At 38.5% G+C, this 23,408-nt stretch overlaps 1 protein-coding gene across 1 annotated transcript; it reads right to left on the bottom strand.

The window, feature by feature from the left end:
• Positions 1-11,219: 11,219 nt before the first annotated feature.
• LOC139146201 (adenosine receptor A3-like) lies at positions 11,220-12,446 on the bottom strand. Its single transcript, XM_070717609.1, has one exon. It carries the CDS (start codon positions 12,444-12,446, stop codon positions 11,220-11,222), a length of 1,227 nt encoding a protein of 408 aa, XP_070573710.1.
• Between the last annotated feature and the right edge of the window lie 10,962 nt (positions 12,447-23,408).

Genomic DNA, 23,408 nt, shown 5'->3' with positions numbered 1-23,408 from the left:
GTTGACGTTTAATTGCTCCCCCGCCCCTTTCTCGGTCCGATTATACAGAAGAAAATACCCCTCTGCTCATTAAGAACAATACCGCACTTTAACTTTAACAGCTTCATATATATCTATCCTGTTAACTGCTCCTGATAAACGGCTAGTGCAGTGCAGAGTGACACTGTATTCAGACAGATTGTAAACTTAAGATGACGTCAGAAGTGTATGTACATAAGCCTTGACAGCAAGAGATGAGAACACGTGTTAAATTTCAGTTTAGGACAAGATTATATTAGGTTACCGGTATGTTTGAAAACCTAACCCAGCTAGCTTTTGTTTAAATAGCACTCGCAGTAGTCTCACTTTCTAGACCTCGGTCGCCTCAGTGGCTTTGCTCATCGCATGTTTGTCCCTGCCGCCATAGACGTGATCGTTATCGTTGCTTCGACAGCGAGGTGAGCGAGGTCTGGAAAGCGAGAATATACACTGAGAGATGCACCCATTTAACGGCGCGCACAGCAAGTCTTGGAAAAACCGCTTATTTGAGCATCTGCTGCAAAAATGTGGTTCAAGCTCATGATCGTCTGCTTGTTTGGCCATTCTACGTTTCCAACTCATATTAGACCTGTCCAAAATGTTGCCTTAATGTCCGGGTTCATCACATCCATTTGCCTGACGCTAGTTTGAATGGACATGCAGCAATAAAAACAACTGAAAAATTCTCATGAAAAGAAATTCACCGACGCGTGCATCCTTGGACAATCATGGAGGAAAAGTCCACCAAAGTCGTATTTTTTCTATACTTGTGTAACTCGACTTGCAGAATTTAGTTTCAGATGCTGAATGGGTCTATTGTTCAGGGGTCATGACACTAAATGTCCCATCGATACAGAGATCCATGTAAGAAGAAGAAAATATGGACACTTTATGCTCTGGTAAACTCTACATTGACGCATTTTGTATTTTGAGAATTTCTGACACCCCCCTCCCCTCTGTCTCTGTCTCTCTTCTCTCTCTCTCTCTCTCTCTCTCTCTCTCTCTCTCTCTCTCTCTTGATCTTGATCTTGATCTTGATCTTTTGTGATTCTCTCTCTCTCTTGATCCTGATCTTTTGTGATATCTACCTTCCCTAAATAAAGTAACTGGGCAATTTTGATGCCCAGTCGTTTTGCAATTCCTCTCGAGCCTAACATATTACGATGTCAAACTCTTATGTTAAGAGCCTAGGTATCAAACTAGTAGACCTCTACAACTAGTGATCGGAGGTGTGTTTTGCATAGCAATATACTATACTGAGGTATTTCGAACAGAATCGAAATTTCATTGGGAATTTAGGTTGTTTGAAACTCTTCGTGGAACTATCATATTTCCCTTCTCATTACCTCCTACCCAAATCGAGATCGGAAAACTCCCGCCAGTCCGGTACTCTCCTAAGTAAGTAAGTTTCGTACTGCCGAGACCCATCGACAAAATTCACCACCTTTCCCCGCCAAACTAAGGCAAACGACAGAATCAAAGTATCTGCTGGCCCGCTGTTGTTTACAAATTTGCCCGCCGAATAGAAGACTATTGCATTATCGTCCGTCAATGATGAGAACACCCCGCCTAGAAACTGTCTTTTCTTCACGAATTAGCTTTTTTCGGGGGGGGGGGGTCTTGAGTTTTTAACTTAATGAAGTGGGAGAGTCCCTAAAAAGTTCCTCGGACCGGGTTTACGTTCTAAAGCGCACCACGCCCTTCGCCTTGGCTGTCACCATCCGTAGTAAACGAAGCAAGCGGTTGATTTGTGAATCACCGTTAAGAAAGAATAATTGCATCGGCTTGGCTATTGTTAACAGAAAATGTTCGACAGCAATCTCTGGACAATTGAGACAGACGAGATTATCAACGGGACGTGCAAAAAGAAGCAAAATATATGAAACGAAACGATAAAAAAACAAAACAAAACAAAACAACCAGACAAGTATCAGTACAAAAACATTTTAAGACTGTAAGCTTACATAAAGTGATTTTAGATCTTGTACGGTACACGTGAAGACTTTTCCTTCCGTAGAGAATCAGTATTGTTAACAGAAAGGGACGGAGAGAATAAGAGGGTGACTCTTCAATTAACCTGTCTATCTTGGATGGCGACACTATACCCATGACTGGAAATTCAGTCACAAAAGGTGTACAACTCTAACTGTAACATTGACGGTACTATCCAATCTTAAGTACAAGTTTTTCTACGGGTTTTTATATGTCTGTACAGATTTATTTCAAGAATGTGTAGGCACGCTGAAGAAGCCAGTCCCTTTGTGAGTTATTTTAGGGGGTTTGACCCGTGGTCTTCCACAAACAAAGGTCAATATAATGATCGTGAACAACCCTGGCCGAAATGAATGGCGCATACAAGACCGGCCGAGCCCTCCTGCCGACTGGTGCTTATGGTGTACACATTAAATGTATGAAATTGTGAGTGTGCATTCATTGTGTTCGAACACGGGTCAGTGGTTTGTTGTTGGTTATATATATATATATATATATATATATATATATATATATATATATATATATATATATATATATATATATATATATATATATATATATATACATGAGTGTGAAGTCAGACTATGCTGACGTTAAGATTTTAACACAGCGAGTAATTAAAGGTAGTTTTTCAATTAAAGTTCAAAAGCGAACTGTTTTGAATCGCGTTCTTTTGATGTACTCGTCAACATCTTGGCAATGAACCACGGTGTTCGTACCATTACCCAGTACGTTCGCTTCCCTCATTCGAAGCACAGCGACAAAGGTAAATGAGTGTATCTCCGAGTTAGCGAAACACAGATTATCTATACAGCGGCTATGCCTGTTCAGGACGTTCTATTTGAAATTCTTACGAATTCTCAGCACAGGGAAAAATTACGACATTCGCTCCTGTAGGGGACAGTCGACCATTGACGGTAGAGGCATGTTTTCTCAATTAGTCATCGGTTTTGTCTATTTTTCAACTAATTTTCAGAAGAACTGCGTAATTAGTTTGATAGAGACAGAAATTAGTCTTTACAACAACAACAAAAATCTCATCGACACAGACTTGAAGCTTTCATTCAGAGCGACGGGGACTCGTGTTACGTCAAGCCAATGAACGGCGAAGACAGCACTTCACCGGCAGATTTGAAGACAGACATCGAAAGAGGCGACTCCCTGAGATGTCAGTGAGCGAAGAGAGGAGAGAGAGAGCAAGCCGATCATAGAGTAACATCATCACATTACTGACGACGAAGTAGTGTAAATGACCAATTGATAAAGGTCCTTAACGGATAAATTTCACTATAATCAGTTCAATGTTTGTTTCATTTACACGTTTACCAACCGTATTTGAGATGGTTGAAGGTCAGCCTTTGATATTCAACCAGTTTGGCCAAACTTAGTCGACATACACTATAGGAAAAAATTGCGAGACTGGAGCGAGAAAGTGACGCTTTCTCGCAATTGGTGAGAATCTCTTGTTATTCTCACCGCTGTCGGTGAGAATTTTTTTAATTCTCACCGGTGAGCTGCGAGAAATGCACTCCTTGGTGAGAATAAAGTATGATAACAGATTCTCACCGGTGAGACTTGAAATTCTCACCAAGCACGGTGAGAATGTATCATACTCATCATTCACTGGTGAGAATCAACCAGACTCGCTGTTCATCGGTGAGAATCAACCAGACTCACCATTCACTGGTGAGAATCAAGCAGACTCGCTGTTCACTGGTGAGAATCAGCCAGACTCGCTGTTCACTGTTCACCAGTGAACAGCAAGTCTGGTTGATTCTCACCTATGAAAGGCGTGTCTGCTTGATTCTCACCGTGAAAATTACCATTCTCACCGTGCTTGGTGAGAATTTCCAGTCTCACCGGTGAGAATCTGTTATCATACTTTATTTCTCACCATGGAGTGCATTTATCTCGGCTCACAGGTGAGAATTAAAAAATTCTCACCGACAGCGGTAAGAACAAGAAGAGATTCTCACCAATTGCGAGAAGCGTCACTTTCTCGCTCCAGTCTCGCAATTTTCCTATAGTGATACTAGTCGCTGAACCCTTGCCCAACGATTGCAAGAGAGCAAAGAAACAATAGCTGACAGAGGTTAGAACCACCTTAAGTTGACCTTGATAATAGCCCACACTACTATTACAGAGCGACAGTGTATAATGCTCTTCATTCAGTGTTGAAGGCTGTGATGCAGATAGTTGAGCGCGTCCTTGGTTAACCACACCGTTGGTAGTTAAAATGTTTGGATCTTTCACCTTTCTCGCCCGGACCTTAAAAGAAGCAGTGGTGGGTATAGTGTTGAAAAATGCTTATCCATACGACTGCTGCTATCATCACGATCTTGCCCGCCGAATTTGTTCAGTTGCTGACTGTATCAAAATACTCGCCACGATTTTAAAGGCTAGTAAATTGCCTTTCTAATGATACCTAACAAAACTAGGTTATATTTAATAACAAGCTCAGCAGATGACTTGAAAAATGACAGATTTAACAAAAAACGCATGCGAGTCAGGAATACTGAGATTTTGCGGTACCCTTCAAAATATGACTGTTACAGCTACAGAATTCCGATGTTTTTCTGTTAAAAGTCTATTTCATATTTCTGACGTGCATCTGTACCAAATAAGACAGATTTCCTACAAAGCATTGCATTTTTATTATGTCTAGCTAAAAATTAGTAGAATTTGAGATTAACTGTAATTTGCGATGTTAAACTTTGGGATATGGTGTAAGTTTTGGTCATATTTTACGAAAACTGTAGAAGATATTGCATATTACAATAGTCATCTTAACAAAGAATAAATTGCTTTTCTAATTATACCAAAAAAGTGAAGTTATTTAAAAATAATCTCAGCAGATGACTTACACGAAGACAGATTTGACGAAAATGCATGTGGGTCGCAAAATCGTGATTTTGCGGTACCTTTCAAAACATGACCGTAATAGCATGCATCCCTATATTTTTTCTGTTAAAATTCCATTTCGTAGTCTAGGGACCCAAAGGCTTCTGAAAAATACAGGTTTTGTTGTCCTTGAAGGGAGTTGCACGTAGACCCCTTTAGCCCATGGCCTAAAATCCTTACTTATTCACTGCAGCTCATGAGAAACCTGTCTCTTTCGGGTGTATAGCAGTTTTTATATACCTATTCAGGAGGGAAAAATCGGTCGCGATGAAGCAGCTACGTCATTCATTGTCCGTAACCTCTGTATAGGTTACGCGCTCACATTGCATCAAAGACACCAGCGCCATCAACGTCGCACAGTTATGTCTCTATGTGCTTTGTGTTACGTTTTCCTTTCAAATGCTATTGTACTTACCGATAAATAAAATCGTGGAGGTAATGGACTTGCTTTAGTAAAACACAGTTTAAAATGTAATAGTATGATGAAAAATGTATCTTTATATAGGACAATGAGTGGTTGATTTGTATACTAGAGACACTTTCCCTCAGTGAAAAATTACTTTGTTGTTGTTGTTGTTGTTGTTGTTGTTGTTGTTGTTGTTGTTGTTGTTGTCCCACACTTCACAGGGAAATGAAAGAAACCATACGCACTTCCAATGATTCAGGTAATCTCAGCCGATTAACTTGGATTATTGTTGCCTCAAATTCAACCAGATCAATGTAATCAGTGTTAGAAAAAAATTCATCCTCAACATGTTGAAACAATTATTATTATATTAAAACAATTATTTTTAAATTCGATTTGTCTAAAATGGGCATAGATTTAGAGGTGTCGATGAATATTTGTGGCACACCAGTGTTCAGACTGTTTTACGCCATCGGCACGGTACATAGTAATAAATATTTCAGCCGCAGTCCTGTTAATTTGTAAATTAACAATTTCCAGCAAACTAAACATCACAGTACGTACTGATACGTCTGTCTAATATGCAGCGAAATCTCTAAAGATGTCAGCAGCAATGCAGATGAATTGACTAGGAAACTAGGAAATAAATTAATGACATATTATTATTTCTACATAATCAATCACGGTACGAAACATCAATCACAGAATGTGACCAGAGATATGCATGGATGTCTATGATGCGAAGACTCACTAATGATGACTGACTTACTCTTATGAACTAAAATATAATACACAGAACATGCAAAATGTTAAATTGACGGAATAATTAGCGTCAAATATTCATTAGAGAATAAAATAATAAATGTGTAAATATATATTCCATAAATACCGTCCTAATTCATTCAGCTCTCTGGCATTTAGCCACCTACAGGAATAGCCTCAAATTACTGGTGTCTTGACTGCCATGATGGCAATAGTTGTTTAAGTTATAGTGTAAAGAGTACTTTACTTTCCATGTTAGGCATTGCTAACTTCATACCCAGCTGTCAACGCTGCAGAAAGACTGAAAAAATGATTCAGGCAATAGAGCTTGCTCCTCAAATTGAATTGCCTTATGTCGTCGTTTTTATCACGTTGAAAATGGCAAAAATAAGTTGAGAATGAGAATGTCAACCAGGTCAACACGATTGAAAGTACAAAGGAAAATACGGTAACCACTTTCCTAGTTTTGTACATACATACATACATACATACATACATACATACATACATACATACATACATACATACATACATACACACATACATACATACATACATACATACATACATACACACACACACACATACATACATACATACATACATACATACATACACACATACATACACACATACATACACACATACATACATACATACATACATACATACATACATACATACATACATACATACATACATACATACATACATACATACATACATACATACATACATACATACATACATACATACAGACAGACAGACAGACAGACAGACAGACAGACAGACAGACAGACAGACAGACAGACAGACAGACAGACAGAAAAATAGTCAGACCGACAGACAGACATGGATAGATAGATAGATAGATAGATAGATAGATAGATAGATAGATAGATAGATAGATAGATAGATAGAAAGTTAGGTAGGTAGTGGGAGATTTTCTTAACCTCTGAATGTAATTTTGGCAATCAATTCACATCAGTTGTGAGTTCCGAACAGATGCTGATGATTCCTAAGTTCATTAGTTATGACGAGAAAGTATGTCGTTTTCTCTTGACATGAAACAATGAAAGTGTTTTCTTACTTTTGATGTTACCCCAGACTGCTCATTCTTGTGAAATGCCTTACACAGAGTTTCGTAGATTTGACAGCTGCTGGCCTTTTGAAAGTGTTCACTTTAGCCTTGATAATTACGCAAACGACTTGCTTCTTTCCCTCTTAGCAATCAAAGGTTTGACTCCTTCGACGAGTCTTTCTAATGAAGCAACATCTGCCGGTGTAATTACGAAGGCTTAATTTCCTCTATGGCCGCTAATTTCTCACTTCAAAGACCTCCCGGGGAAGCGCATGCTGTCAACCCAACATCGATATTAACAGAAGGCAATGCGCTATTCTACATGCACGCTTATCGGTCATTGCTCGTTCACTGTTTTATGTTCTTGTTCTTTTTTGTTTATTTGTAATTTTTTTATTCTTATGGGGGCAGTAACTGGGCGAAAGCCCATTGCTCATAGTGCAAAAAAAAAAAAAAGAAAAATGAAAAGAAAAATAAAAACAAAGAAACGACGCCAGGAGCAGTGCCTCCAGTTTTATTTTTCAGGAGGGGGTTCTGAAAGACATCATTTGAAGGATCACACGGATAACACGAAATCAACACATTTTGTTTTACTATATTTGTTATATTTCCGAAGGAGACAATGTAATTTCCATCACAGTCCATCCGACTGTTTCTATCAACGGTCCTCTCTCTCTCTCTCTCTCTCTCTCTCTCTCTCTCTCTCTCTCTCTCTCTCTCTCTCTCTCTCTCTCTCTCTGTGTCAATGAAACACGCCAAAGAGAACACGTTGTTTCTCTGTTTAGTTTGTCTTGAGCTTGATGTATTTATTCGCGCATGGCGTTTTGCAACAGTTGAAATTTCTTCATGATTAGTACATCTATTAAGAGAGTGATCTACATACCTAAGTGGGTTAAGTGTACGTTTCATGTGAAGTGAACTGATTACGTAATGAGTATCAAGGTGAGATCAGAAATTGAGTTCACTAAAAATCATCGGGACGAAATGCTCTGAGATTGAACCTTCAATGACAATGATTTCTATAGATGCGTGCGATGTGTATTTTGGGAAGTTAAGTACTCAAGTTCAATTTTGTCTTTGTAGTTCAACTTGGGGAACATGAATACTCCAGGTCCTGTTGATTAAATTTATATCAGTGAAAATGGTTTTGACTCTATTAAAGAGTACTGCTCGTTAACTGAGTTTCTTCAAAGCGAAGTCCCAGTTGTGATGGTAACTTTTAAGATGTCCCCTACTCGCCGTTTCCACCGATGACGCTTCACCTTCAAGTATGTTGCACTGTATGTATGTATGTATGTATGTATGTATGTATGTATGTATGTATGTATGTATGTATGTATGTAAGTATGTATGTATGTATGTCTGTATGTATGTATGTATGTATGTATGTATGTATGTATGTATGTATGTATGTATGTATGTATGTATGTATGTATGTATGTTGCACTGTACCGTCGTTGTGTTTGTGACATGTTGAAATAGTAAACTCATCGAAGCAACCACTGCGTGCGCTATATCCAGTGATACTGACAAGTGAATTATAGTATTGAAATAGTATTCCATGCAAGGGCAATACTTGATATTTCACCATATTTCGAGGAGAAGATATCAGAAAACATTCTTAATTCCTTGAAAAATGTAGTAAGTAAAAATGTATTAAAAGTTACCGCTACTTTTCCTTCTGTGGTGGAAAATTTAAAGTTGGTTTCTCTGATAGTGCATCAGAGAAAGATATGTTCACAGACATGCAGTCGAAATTACAGGGCTGTCTCGGAAGTCGCGTCGCGCCACGTCTTTGTGTCTCTGTTTTGACGATAATACGCAACCAGGGTATTTGGGGGGAAATTGATAGAAAGGGTAAAATTTTCTTTAATTCGGTTTTTAAAAAAGTATTCGTCCGCTGGTAAAAAACCTGGTGTCCATACGGTTAAGATCCAAGAAAATAACCGTGTAAACTTCATCGCAATGAGTCCGTTATGTAAGTCAACAGAAACAGCATGGTTATAAACGTATGACGGTCATAGCGAAAGTACAATTCGTACGTGTAAAGAAAGCAACATACACTTATATATTTCATAACACATTGATACAATGACATATTTTTTAAATAGGAGAAAATGACGAGATAGTTTTCGTTCTCATCCGATGTATCTCAAAAGGAAACTATTTTCTTTGCCGTGACAGGTTTTCAAACAAAGGGTGTTTTTCATAGTTAACAAAACTAAGATTTTGTCACAGCTGTATTTTGATGGTTTCAACGATGACATGATATGTCCACTCATATACTGCGCGGATTAGATTTGGCTGTCAATTTATGACCTAGCTCTCAAGGATTTCTCAGGAAATGAAATTGGAACCGAGCAAAAGAGTCCGTTTTTACTTTGCTCCTGCCTATAGTTTTGGTAGGGTGTTATATACTTTGGCGATTCAACTGGAAGTGATGGCTTCTTTCACATTGTTTCTTTGACCTGTCATTAACAAAAAAAAAGAAAAACCAAGATAGAAAAAATTCACATTCATTACTTTGGAAGCTGGCAGAAGTCCAGGTTTTAAAGAGTGGTTTCAAAGAACTGAAATAATGCATTGTCACTGAAAATAACTATTAAATCTATCATAAAAATTAATATCTGACAATACAACTTCTTCGTTATTTTTTGTTCTGTAATATCAACTAAAGTGTATACTCTCTGAACCTTTTTTACTCCTATTTTCCTCTGTAGAGGTCCGCCATGATGGTGAAAGGGTGAAAGGTAAATTGCAGTGTTAAGTTTGTTGAAATAGGCAGCATAATTTAATTATTAGACAGTTTGAACTTTCTGTCCAGACCAAAGTTTTATGTATTGGCAACGTTACGCAACTCTAATATATGCTTACTGTATGTTGATAAATTGAAGTCTTGGCATTTTTGTCGTCATGAAAAATTGACAAAAGAGATACAGCTGCTGTCCCTGTGAAGCTTTGCCAACAAATGTTCAAAATTTATTTCATGTTAAAATTCCTATTCTATAACTGACATGTCAACAATGTCACTGATTAAAACAGACTATTTAAAATATAACTTTTGTCAAATATACACATATAATTATATATATATTAAAATTATAAAGTTTTGCCGTTTGTAGCTATAGCTAAGCAGTGGGTAACTTCTGAGATGGGCTGGCTATCAGCTATTCAAGCTGATGGCTTTGATTTGGTCCTGTTCTTCAGTTTCCATTTCTGGTTGACATTATATAATAAACTAAGTTAGTCTTGTTACTCTGTCTCGCAGGACAATGATTTCCTATGACGCGTACTACAAAACTCTGACACAAGCTGTGAGCCATGTAGGAATCACTGATATACACAATACCTAGTTTATGAAATGCACAGTAGGTGCTTAATCCGCATGGTTTAGATTGTCAGCTGTGCTAAACCGCTCATTTTCTTGCCACAGACACTTGTTAACATCAAAACCATTAAGGGTTTATGACGGACAGTTTTGACCGTTTAGCGAAATGGAACTAACCCGCGGATGCTGGTGGAAATGCGGAGCAGTGTGGGTCTTGCACACCGTGGGGAAGTCTGTGTCCGAAAACAGAGACAAGATCCACAAAGTTCCCCTGTCAATCGCTCATACCTGAAGGGGACATATCAGGAATGAAAAGCAATTGAACTCAACAACGTACCTGCGATGACGAACAATGGTTATTTTAATTTAGAAAGTAATGTCAAAGGGACATTAGCCGTAACTTTTGACTAATTTTTCACTACTCTGTTTCAATCTATCAATTACAGAATTTTACTCTAATCCGATCATTATGAACAATGCCCGGTGTCCTGCTTGCCAACAAAGCCTGTATACGTGAAATGACCATTGTTATTGTTGATAAATGTATTATAGTCCGGACCTGAACACAAAATTTAAATAATAACAATGCAGATTATACTCACATAGGGTATATTTATGAGCTAAATATTAGTAATTTCTCCATGGTTAAGGGATTCAAACCAGAAACTGCAGATGATACAAGGAACAAACAAAATTAAAAAATGACCAAAGTTCCCGCTAATGGGTCTTTAGATGTTTGTTGGGTAAATGCTAACATCCGGATATTCCTCTGTCCTGTCCGTCAAGACTTGTGCAGTTTTAGATACCGTTTGAATACTTGTACGCGAGCTCTCCTCTGTTTCTGAGACTTGGGCGTCGTTAAGGGATGTAGTCGCGAGTTTCACTTGTTTCAGTCTACCGCTCAATCCTGTGGACGTTGACGGTGAGGGGTTGAAATTACCGACCCAAGTCTTTTCTTTCTGCAAACTACACTCTGGAAACACCATTTCATTCCCCGTTGCCGGGGAAACGCGAGTTTTTAACAGTCGGCCACGCGCCCTTGACGGCAGCTGGGCACTCCTACGACGTTTCAAGTGACGCCGGAACGCTTTGGACATCAGGGCGTATATGATCGGGTTGACTGCACTCCCCAAACACACAAGCATCATCAGCAGGTTAATGAGATGGGTGTTGACGTCGACTTTTGCGGTCTCGCTCTCCGTCACGAAGAAATAAATAGCTATGGGCAAGAATGTAGCAAAAAAGCATATAACTATGGTGAACGAGACCCTTAATGTGGCGATGTCCATCCTATTTTGAGTAGCTTGCTGTTGCTGGTGGAGCCACGGGGCCACGTTTCGGCGATGACGCCTGGTGGCCACTAAGATACAGGTGTAAGATATAATGATCGTCAACATGCTGATGACAATTTTGATCATGGCCGAGTATTTAATCTTGTGGTTTGTCGTCGACTCTCCCGTCGGAGTGTAGCACGATACATACGTCTCTTCTCCTGTGCTAAGCTTCATCGTTCCGGCAGCAATGCCAGTGGCATAGCTTACAAAGATGAATATTTTTATCAATGTTTTTAGGGTCTCTCTTGAGTATTTCCCAACTACTGCTAACGCTCTTATTATGGCCAGCGTCGCAATTGTCACAACACTTACGATACTCGAACCATTTACGACAAATATTTGCATTTTGCAGAGTCCGACGTAACTGTCCTGCAGCTCCAGTTCGTCTGTGCGATCAATGAGGACCTTGACGGTCAAAGCCAAACGTATGGGCGATGCGACGAGACAGACCAATCCGTCGGCGATGGCCAGCGATATCAACTGGTAGTTGCTCGGCGTCCGCAGTTTTTTGTTGGCGTAGACTACATAACAGACTGCCACGTTGCCAATGAGTCCGAAAATCGTGATCAAGACGTTAAACATACAGCACAGAAGTTCAATATATGTTTCTAACGTGTTCATTTTCCGTTGCTATCGGTGAAAAAAATTCAGTACCAAGCATTCAAGTATCTTCACACCTGCCACAAACCATCGATACCACTGGTAATGATAACGGGGCGATATGTTAGGAAGTGATCTCAGTGACTGCTGCTGGAAAGCGTGGCCGCTTAACATTATGATAATGAGACGATTGTATTTTATCAACCCCACCTGTTGTAATATGGTACGCCCCAAGATAATTATCAATGAATTTAAACAGATCATTCTTATCGTTATTGGTGCAAAAACAATGATTAAATTTCTGTACTGCATCGACAGAAAAAATCAAGTTCGGAAGAAATAAGAGGGGAGCCATAAAAATATTAGAAATGTAAAATCTTTGTTGCGAAATTTTGACAATTTATTATTATTTAATTATTAGTAGTACATTCTCTTACGAACGCAATAATAACAAATCAGGGGTTGCCGTGCAACGTTTTGAACTAGAGAAATTAGCTAACATTCCAATATTTGCAATGCAGAATGGCCGCTATCCTTGGGTTACTTCTGTGAGGAACTACTTTATGAAAACTAAGACGTTGAAAATATTTCTTACCCAAAGGCTGTAAAATGACCCCAAAAAGAGGAAAATACCAGTAAAAGTTGGAAAAAATTTACATTCCGAATATCTGTCGTCGAGGCGCATTCTACCTTAATAGTTAAGGTGGAACGCACCTCGGGGACAGACATTCGGACTCTCAAACTTTTACAGTTCTCTTCTGATATACCACATGTGGGTGTTCATTTTAAAGCTCTTGGTGAAAGAAAACTGAGTTTTTTCGAAATTCAGAAATTTTTATTTTTCTCAGGAGACTTAACACAGGGATGGCGGCCATTTTGAATTTCTAATATCGGTAAATCTTGGGCAATTTGTTTCTCTAGTACCAAAATTTGCTCGGTGACCCCCTATTTTTATTCTTGATTTTGAAAGAGAATGATTGAAAGATTCCTTGAGGAAAGTTAGAGCATAAGTTTAAGTCTTTCACTTTCGAGGTGCATACACCTTAAGTGGCAAACATGAAGAAGCTTCAGTCAAGCACAAAAGGTTAGGAAAAATTCTCTATGGGGGCTAAACATATACTGCCGCCAGGAAGTATGTGTAACATTGCGACACCATGTCATCGCAGATGGCCAGATATATAGTGATAGAGGATCCCACCCTTTCTCCCAAGAAGAGATGAAGAGCTGCTCGCGAATTAGTGTTGGCGTGACGAAAAATTAAATGTGTTCAATGTTTCTGAAGTCTGGTTTCAGGACAGCGTGACAGCGATACGGGATAGAGATGGCCTACCAAGATCAGGTTTCGCGTGATCGTAGCTCTCTTGAGAGCATTTTTTGTACGCTTCGACCGGGGAGGCTGAAACGAGCTAGCGTTTAAGCAAGGATCGTTATAATTCTTTTCCATGCACTGTGCCGTCTCATCAAAATTATCACCTCTAAACCGTGACCGTTACCAAGGCAGCGTGGCTTTGTATGTTCTCAGCTCACAGTCATATTCACAGATGAAAACGCTTTGAATAGTTCATTGTGAATCGATAATTGTTGACGTAGCTGTTGCGAAAAAGAAACCTCCTGTCAATTGATCCACTGAAAACCAAAAACCTCAGTCAACTTGCTGAATTTCTCGACGATTCATCAATAATTTGTATTTTTTCCTCTCGGTTGATTGAAAAGATATAACTGTACTACACCAAAATCAGTGTCAGTAACAGAAACAATGTGGAAAGGCACAGTTCTTCTAAAATTGATTTCTTTGTGTGAAAAACACTCCATCTTTGGTCTAATCGAACATTGAGTGTTAATATACGCGTGTATTAATTGGTTAGAGGTCAGTGGCTTTTCTGAAACTAAAACAGAACAATTGTAAAATCCTCATAGGAGGTAAAAGTGTGTTTTATAAAGAATATAATTTGCAGATTTCGGATTCAAGTATATAGGTCAAATGTTTGACAGAAGAGGCCATCTTTTAAGATGGTAAAACATAACTACTATTTCATATCGGTGTACCACAGCATGACACACTCACTGCCTGAAGAGTGGAAAACAAATGTAAATCTAAAAGACTTTACAGTCTTGCAACAAAATGACAATGAGATCAATATTTCATTTCAATGTAAGACAAATATTATTAAACCGAAGTTAGTTGGTAAGCGTTTTATTCGACCTAAAGGCCAACTTTTCTTTAACAACATCCTGGCTGCCCGGGTACCATTTTATTGGCTGCCTCTTGAACTTAAACTTGACACTAAACTTAGAGACTTCCAGTAGGAAAATTTACACAACATTTACCAACAAATACAAAATTACGCAAATTTTTCCCTACAACAGTGTTGTCCCCAGCCTGCACACTTTGTGGTGAGGAAAATGAGACTTTATTACACCTAATTTATATTGTGCGAAAACTAATCTAGTTTTGGCAAGTCATTTACCGTAGGTGGGGTAAACACTTGAAATGTAGATTTCTTTTCCCTGCAGAAACTATCCTTTGGAGACCCCATGTTGAATGTACTATCAAACTTTCTACTTCTAGCTGCAAAGCAGTACATATATCTATGTAGATGTGACCAAAACACCATTCATTTGACGTTTTCAGAGCATTTGTAAGCAACATACAAAGAATTGAATTGTACATTGCTAAACGAAAGGGTAGTGTCAGAAAACAGGGGATGTGGTGAAATTTCTCCAACTTCTTGACCCATTAACAGATGGAATTCATATCTTCTGATGTAGTTTTACTTTCTAGAGATGATAAAATAAAAGACCCACTAGCTGTATCTTCTAGCATTATTTTATGATTTTACTTTCAAGCTAAAATAAGTTTGTGAGAATGTACTAATTTAGGTGTTGGTATACACTTATATGTGCAATTTGAAGAAGATAAACATTCAACTGGGATTTAATGTTTACCCAAACATTAAATCACAGTCCCATTCGGAAAAGCAAAACCTGTGGATACTATGACAGAACCCCATGGCGAGAGAGTGCAAGCGTGCCGTACCAGCGGTATTTGCACGAGTGTTGCAGGGGATCCGGCGGTCGTGCTTTCACGAGCGCAGCGAGTGAAAGGACAGCCGGATTCAACGCAAACACGAGTGCAAATACCCCAGGTACGGCAAGCTTGCTCGCTCGCCATGGGGTTCTGTTATTATTACATATGTTTCCCCCTGTTTATTTTATCGAGAAAACAAAGGAACTAAAAACACAAGCGAACACATTTTAATAGTTTACGCGACACATATTGAAAGACAAGGATCACGCGCTGTTCTATTCATTTGCATGCAGGTATGGCATAATGTTTTTGGTATAGCACTGCAGTGCAAATACCAGTAGTACGCGCGCGCTTCGATGCAAGTAAACTGTGTTACATATGTAATAAAGTGCATATCTACACTGAAATATTCACATAAACTGCACAGAGTAGTCCAATGTAATGCATGGGTGAATGTTTTCAATTGTGACATTGTGTGCTCTGTTTCCTTTGTAATATTGCCAATTTTTGAAAATGGCGAGAAATCAAAATGACCGTTCAAGTTTCAATTTATATTTCAAATGTTCCACACAGAAATGGTTTCCTAATGCATATTCCTTCAAAGTGTAGAATTCAGAGAAAACAGGCAGAGAATAGGAAGATATTTTAATGTCAAAAATTTCAAGAGTTACAGCTAGTGGGGCTTTAAATACAAAAAACGCGTGTATTACTTTTCGCGAGCATGTCAATGTCGGGAATCCATTCAAGCTCTCGTTCAGTTTATTGCGCTCATTTTCACCAACAGCTATAATACGATCCCGTTTGCTAACTATTTGTCGGTATTTATAGGGTCTGCTGTAATTTTTGATGATTTTTTCACTATTTAGAGATCAAATGTAAACAACGTACAGTGGGCATATTTACACGTGTACGTTTATACACTCCGTTGACAAGATAAACTGTCGTGTTTCAACATGCTTTAAAAGTAGAAACAAATGAGCATTATATTACCATGCCCTGTCCATCGTGTTTTGTTAGGTCGAATTACCACGTGACTGCCCACAAATACACAGTAATAGTTTGTTTTCATGCCCGTGAATATGAATTATATCGTAAACATGGTAACTTTACAGCTAAAACGAAAATTGTGATTTGTACAAAATTCATAATCAACCACAAAATAAAATGGAGCATTTGTGGGCCAAGTTTAGACGCTGAGCCTTTGTGGGCCAAGTTTAGACGCTTTTTTTTTTCAAAAAATCTTCGGATTTGCAAGATTTTGGCAGCGCGCGCACTACTCACTGTCAGGTTCTGGGGCCCCGTTGTCGTTCGCACGGGAAATTTTCGTAAATTTTGACGGTTTTTCGGTGTTCGTTGATAATATAATGGAAATAACAGACTCCGCGCTGACCATTAACGTTTATTTATGGGCGCGGGGGGAGGAAAGCCAAATTAACGGGCTCGGCAAGCCTCGCCCGTTAATTGGCTTTGGTTTATTTCTATAATATATTGACGTCTAAAACATAAATAATAAAAAATCCTTATCTACATCAGTCCTATTATGGCTGCATTGGCAGGTTCTAAAGGAAGAAAATGGATAAACCTTATCAAGAACTCAACAAGAAAAATGTCTTTCCATCCCATTAAAGAGGAACCAATCGTTGAAAAACCAAAATGTGCCGATATGAAAACAATATAATGGTACTTTGTTGTAACCTGAAAATGTCAGTTACCAGAGTAAAAGGAGAAAGCAGACTAAAACATTGAGTGATCATCTGCATCGTTGAACGGAAATTCAGCATCCAGGACCGAGCATTATTGAGGGTACTTGGCTATGGCACTGGCAGCAACGCCGACGACAATATGACGCCGCTAATTTTGCACAATGCAGACTAAAGGCTCTAATAAGGCAGTTCAAAAAGTCATATTCTAAACGTTTATACTATTTTTGTAATGTTCGCTGTATATTTAGTTATTTGTTCAGTTTAAACGTCGATTTTTTTGCGATGGCTGGTGTGCACGTAAGTGCGTACCCTTGTGCAACCAGGACAACGCACTTGCGTGACTGGCAACCTGATACAATATAATGTGAAATACATGATCAGGGTTTCATTAAGTTTTGAAGTAGGGGGCCAGAATGAAAAAGTAGGCGGCTTGCAGCTGCCATGACCACAAAGCGGTCGTCGTGGGGGAGGGTCTGGGAGGGGATGTTCCCCCTCCCGGCCGAAGGCCGAAACCCTTGAAAAATGAGCTAAAATTTACTTTTTACAGCTCACAGTCACATGAATTTCTAGTATTTTCAGGAGAATTGTCAGCAGTGTTCCAGGGCAATTTGTGTTCATATCATAAAAGCCATTTTACCTGGGAGATTAGGCCTAAATATGATAATTCATAATTACAAATAATAAAATGTGTTAATATTGACGATATTTTGAACAAAGAAAACTGAAGTCTTAGAACCTAAGAACCTCTATGCTTTTGGGAGGTAAACTATAATAATTCACTATTATTAATGATACAAATTTGATTGTAGACGATGTTATAAGTGTTACATCTAGACAGGGGGTTAGGGGATTGCCCCTCTGTTGAAATGTTGGCACCCCAATTAATTTGTCAAGGCGGGCCACTCCGCCAAATGAAATGTAGAGGTACAAGTAGAACACATGAACTGGTGAAATCCCCCCGAAATTTTCTATTAAAGGGGGTAATCCCCCTTGTTGACGCCATCCTTGATGAAACACTGATATTTTAAGCACAGTAAATGAGAAATATTTCATTAATGTATAATGTTAAGCTTTAAAATTAATGTAAGAACCCTGATGTTTGGTATGGCAATCTGTAGATGAAGAACCTTAATACCACTGGGGAAGTAAAAAGGATAATTTATTTAACAATAACGATAAAAAATAACAATCGTTACCATGTTTCGCAAATAGAAACAAAGACCCTCAAGGTTATTTGACTATATGGGTATGCAAAGTAAGAACCTTGATATAGGATATGAAAATTAGTACGTTCAGAAGCTCACATTTGGATTTACCTGACGATCGCTTTTGAAGTGAATTTTAGAGGTCTGATCGTATTTTAACCACTCTCTGGGTGACGATTTTAGTGGCGTCGATAGACCGAAAAGCAGTACATATAATACGTCCAGCTGGTTATATACCTTGACATTACGCCTACCACGGTGCAACGCACGTCGGCTTACTAAATTTCGAACTGTAATCGAGAACTTTTCGTGAGAAAATAATCAGGTCATTGTCTTCGAAAACAGTTTAAATCCACGTAATTATCCTTCTCTTGTTTCTTGGTCCACTTCAAAACCGAAGATCGTACAGAGAAGCTTGACCTTGCGATCTCTTCCGTCTTCATTTGTTCATCGACCATTTTGAATTGAGCTAATGACAGCCGACAGGTGTAGTACGCACGTTTTATTGGCGTATATAAGGTCACCACATCGGGATCAGCAATTCAGGTAGCCAATAGAATCATCCGTTGCAATATTCTGATTTTTATTAAGGCAGTTTCACATGAAAGCCGTTGCAAAGTTTGACTACACAGTTTGTGAAACTTGTCCGTATCATTTCAGAAGGTAAAAAATATTTCAGCGATGAAAGAGTTCAAATTTTCCGAAAAGTAGCCGGCGAAATCGTGAGAGTAACCGGTCAATTTCGCCGGCTGCCGGCTCTTAATGAAACCCCTGGACATGTATGAGGATTATGAAAAGGCACCCTTGAAAGCTTGGTTTAAGACTGCCATTGATTCAACAATTGTGGACAACAATGAACAAAATCAGAACCCTTTCACGCCTTTGACATCAATAAAAGCTTGGTTTCCAGTCATGTTTGTTTAGAATATTGTTGCAAGACGAGTTGAAGTATGAGGTAGATATTGTTATATTCGAGTTTGAAATAGATTAAAATCTATGCCGCCATGTACACTCTTTAGGGGTATACGCGATTGCCGAGAATAATGAAATTTTAGTATTTTTGTGTTTTTGAGGTGTGCGTCACCTAGCAACAGTATCTCTTTCAACCAGAGCCAGAGACGTACATATTCTTAGTCCCCCGAGTACGGTATGCCGTATAGTTTTATTGTGACATGGGCATTCATAAGGACTTGTAATATATTCCTGTCTTGGTTCTTGGAAAAAAGAATATCTTCTCCTTCTTCGTGCACCTAGCATCTTCACTGTGTTAATGACTAACATTGTGTTTTCTTTCAGAAGCCACCAGAACGTGTCCTTTGAATACCCAGCTGTCCTTTCAATTCATCAATTATCTCGTCACCACTTTGTACCATCGCTTTTGCATTTTTTTTTCTCCAGTTTCAAGTTGCTGTTCAAGTACATCAGTGATCGGTCATCAGATGTTACCGTCTCATACATCATTATTATAGAAATAACGGACGACGCGCTGACCATTAACGTTTATTTATGGGCAAGGGCGAGAGGAAAGCCAAAAATTAACGGGCGACCGAGCCCGTTAATTTGGCTTTCAACTCGCCCGTGCCCGAGTCTGTTATTTCCATTACATTATCAACGAACCCCGAAAAACCGTCAAAATTTACGAAAATTCCCCGTGCGAACGACAACGGGGCCCCAGAACCTGCATGAGTCGTGCGCGCGCTGCAAAAATTTTGCACGTCCTGGGGTTTTTTGAAATAAAGCACCTAAACTTGGCCCACAAATGCTCCATTTTATTTTGTGGTTGATTATGAATTTTGTACAAATCACAATTTTTGTTTTAGCCGTAAAGTTAATATGTCTACGATATAATTCATGTTCACGGGCATGAAAACAAACCATTACTGTGTATTTGTGGGCAGTCACGTGGTTCAGCTCGACCAATTAAAATACGATGGACAGGACATGGTAATATAATATCAGTTTATTTCTTTCTTTTTTCCCAGTTAAGTCATTCCTCTTCTTCTCATTGTTCATCGTTGTTTGGTCTGGTTTCTCTTTTTGCTTATTCGTCGGTTTGGATAATCGTTGGTTTGTTATATACTTTCTGTACAGAAGGGTTTAGTATTCCACGTCCACGTGGAAAAAATAAAAAATGTTTCTGATGGAAATACGTGTTAGTCTTGCCAAATAATCTACTGTTTACATTAGGGACAGTTTTGAGAAAAAGGAATTTTCTTTTGGTTGAAGTTCAGTTGTCAACAATAACGCCATCACAGCTATGCCGACAAGTTGGATACTAGGTATTTCGTTAAAATATCAGGATTGAGAACAAAAAAATATGTTTTTATAGAAAGAATACCGGAATATATATCAAAAAACTTGATGAAGCTTCAGGGCTTCATTTGCCGTTACTTTTGATGCTTCCCCCCCCCCCCATGATTTGCATGCATTTTCTATTCAATGCGTGTTCGGACAGACTTTGTTTGGGCAGGTAAAAAGTATCATCAAGCGTCTCCGTGATCCGGTTCAACTTGACTTCGTCCAAGTGGGCTTTGGACAATGATCGTTATAAATCTACCAAACTGGTGACCAAATTCTCATTTTGAAACTTCATGTAACATGATCACACTTTGCTTTCCTCTTATTTAACGATCGTTTGAGCCTTTATTACAGTCGTTCTAAAACTGTCATTTTGCACTGTTGACAGTTGCATTCCGCTCATGAGAGTGGTTGTTCGGAAATTTGACCGAGAGTTTTAAATTTACACCAGTTAAAGCGACAGCTGTCAGCTGTTATAAGTTTGCCCTTGCAATACTTTTTTATATAGAGTGATCCAAGGATGGCCTCACTTGACGCGTTTTGGCATTTTGTCAAGTATAAAGTGACATTTAGAGGATGGCGATCAAAATCCCTCGGATAACCATGACAACGAATATCCTTTTCCGCAACACCACTCTGGCTAGATGAATCCAGATATACGAAAAGTGAGCCAATCGTCATTTACAAAAATATCTTTATAAATTCACTGTAGATTATACTGCACTCCCAGTTGTTAAGACAAAAACATGTTCCCTCAAGTTGGTCCGTAATCCGTGGCACATTTCGGCCAACCAATAAACCAATTTGCATTTTCAAAAACGAAAATCGTAATAGGGCTAATTTTCATTTTTCAAATGGTTTCATCATTTTGATTATTAACCTTTTAGGCCCATTTTTAAATTTAAAATCTTTGACTTGAGATTGAAGTAGGTATATACTGCTGTGTGGATGGCATCGTGCGGCCTTCAAATTTCCCTCTGACAATGACAATGCACTAGTTTCCGTTTCTTCAATTTCCAATAAACTAAATGTCCAATTTTAGATAGATAGATAGATAGATAGATATACTTTATTGTCCATAAAAACATGGAAAATTGTCTTTAAACATCAGGACCGCTATAAAAACACCAAATACGGACAACACCATACAAAACAATACAATAGTTACAGACAAACACAACACTATATTAAAAGTTCCTACTTAAAATGGTGTTTGCTCTGGTTCTCTTAATGGAATCAGACATATTCATATTTAAAACAGCAACTGCTGACGGTATAAATGACTTCTTAAAAAGATTCTTCCTAGCCCTGGGCACAAGTAGACGGCGTCCCGAAGGCAGATATTGAAACTTGTCATTCAATGGGTGAGATTTATCACCAAGAATGGATAAACCTTTCCTACGAAGAGCATAAGTATACAGTTCTCCAAGATCTTTTAACTTTGTCCCGACAAGTCGACTACATATGTTTACAATTTTCGTTAATCGCATTCTCTCTTTAACAGAAATATGACCAAACCATGTGACAATGTTATAAGTTAGAATGCTTTCAATACAGCAACGATATACAGAAACAAGGATGTTACTGCTTTACATTGAACTCTTTAGCTTCCTCAGAATAAATAGTCGTTGGTGAGCTTTCTTATAAATTTTGTCTGTATTCTCTTTGAAACTTAACTTCTGGTCTACTATGGACCCTAGATATGAAAATGATGATACTATTTCAACCTGTTGGTTGTCATGGTAACAGATTCTACTTTTTCTAGCTTCCTGCCATTATTAAGAACCAACTCTTTTGTTTTTTTGATATTAAAGGTAAGAAAACTGTCTTTGAACCATGAACACAGGCGATTAATTTCAGGAAAGTAGCGTGATGTTATTTGGGGCGTGGCTCAATATCTTTTGATACTTTGGCGGAAATAACTGCATCTAATTGGAATTGAGGTGTAACATTTGTCTCTGCGTGACAAGATGTGCTGCGAGGGGGCCTCGATAACGATAATTGCGCAAGATAATTAAAAATTAGCGGGAATAACATCGTCCCACGACCCACATAGTTATATCTCAGAGTGCGTGTACTTTAAGCAATGAATTTAAATTGGTATATTCGGCCACAAGAAACTCAAGAAATGGTTCATAAGGGGAAAAGTCAACACGAAATAAGTGTTCATCTCCAAAATGTTTTGCTCAGTACAAGTGGTATCTCTGAACGTAGTGTTAGACGATACTGTCTCCAACATGATATCAAACTCCTTCAATTTCAAGATTTGGATCTGCTTGTAACGGATGCAATTTATGAAGTGGGGCCGGCGTACGGTTTAAAAACAATGACGGGGTACTCAGATCATTATGCAGAGAACATCATTGCGTTTGTCGATCTTGAAAATTTCCTGATTTCTCTCTCTGAATCTTTTTTATTTATTTGTTTTTGCATTATGGTCAGCTATAAGTTATAATGCAAAAAGATAACGTCTCGCAGTAGTCGAGAAATGGTCCGAGAAACGTAACCCTTCTTGATACAACAACTACATCGTAATATTATAATGGTTTAATTTTGCTCATATGTTGTACTCCTAGCTTCAACTATAGCAACCTTTTCCCATTCCGACATTGATGGAAGATGAGAGTGTACAACAAAGATTTTCAAATTTAAAAAAAAATCAAATTAAAGATGTGGTACTAGTTATCTAAGCCATACGTCTGACAGTACTTGCTTTGAGATGTCAATTTAATAGCAATTCCAAAGCAAT

This window comes from Ptychodera flava, chromosome 12, assembly GCF_041260155.1.
Source record: "Ptychodera flava strain L36383 chromosome 12, AS_Pfla_20210202, whole genome shotgun sequence".
NCBI lineage: Eukaryota > Metazoa > Hemichordata > Enteropneusta > Ptychoderidae > Ptychodera > Ptychodera flava.
The sequence above is the reverse complement of the archived record's forward strand: the minus strand, read 5'-3'. Positions and strand labels throughout refer to the sequence as shown.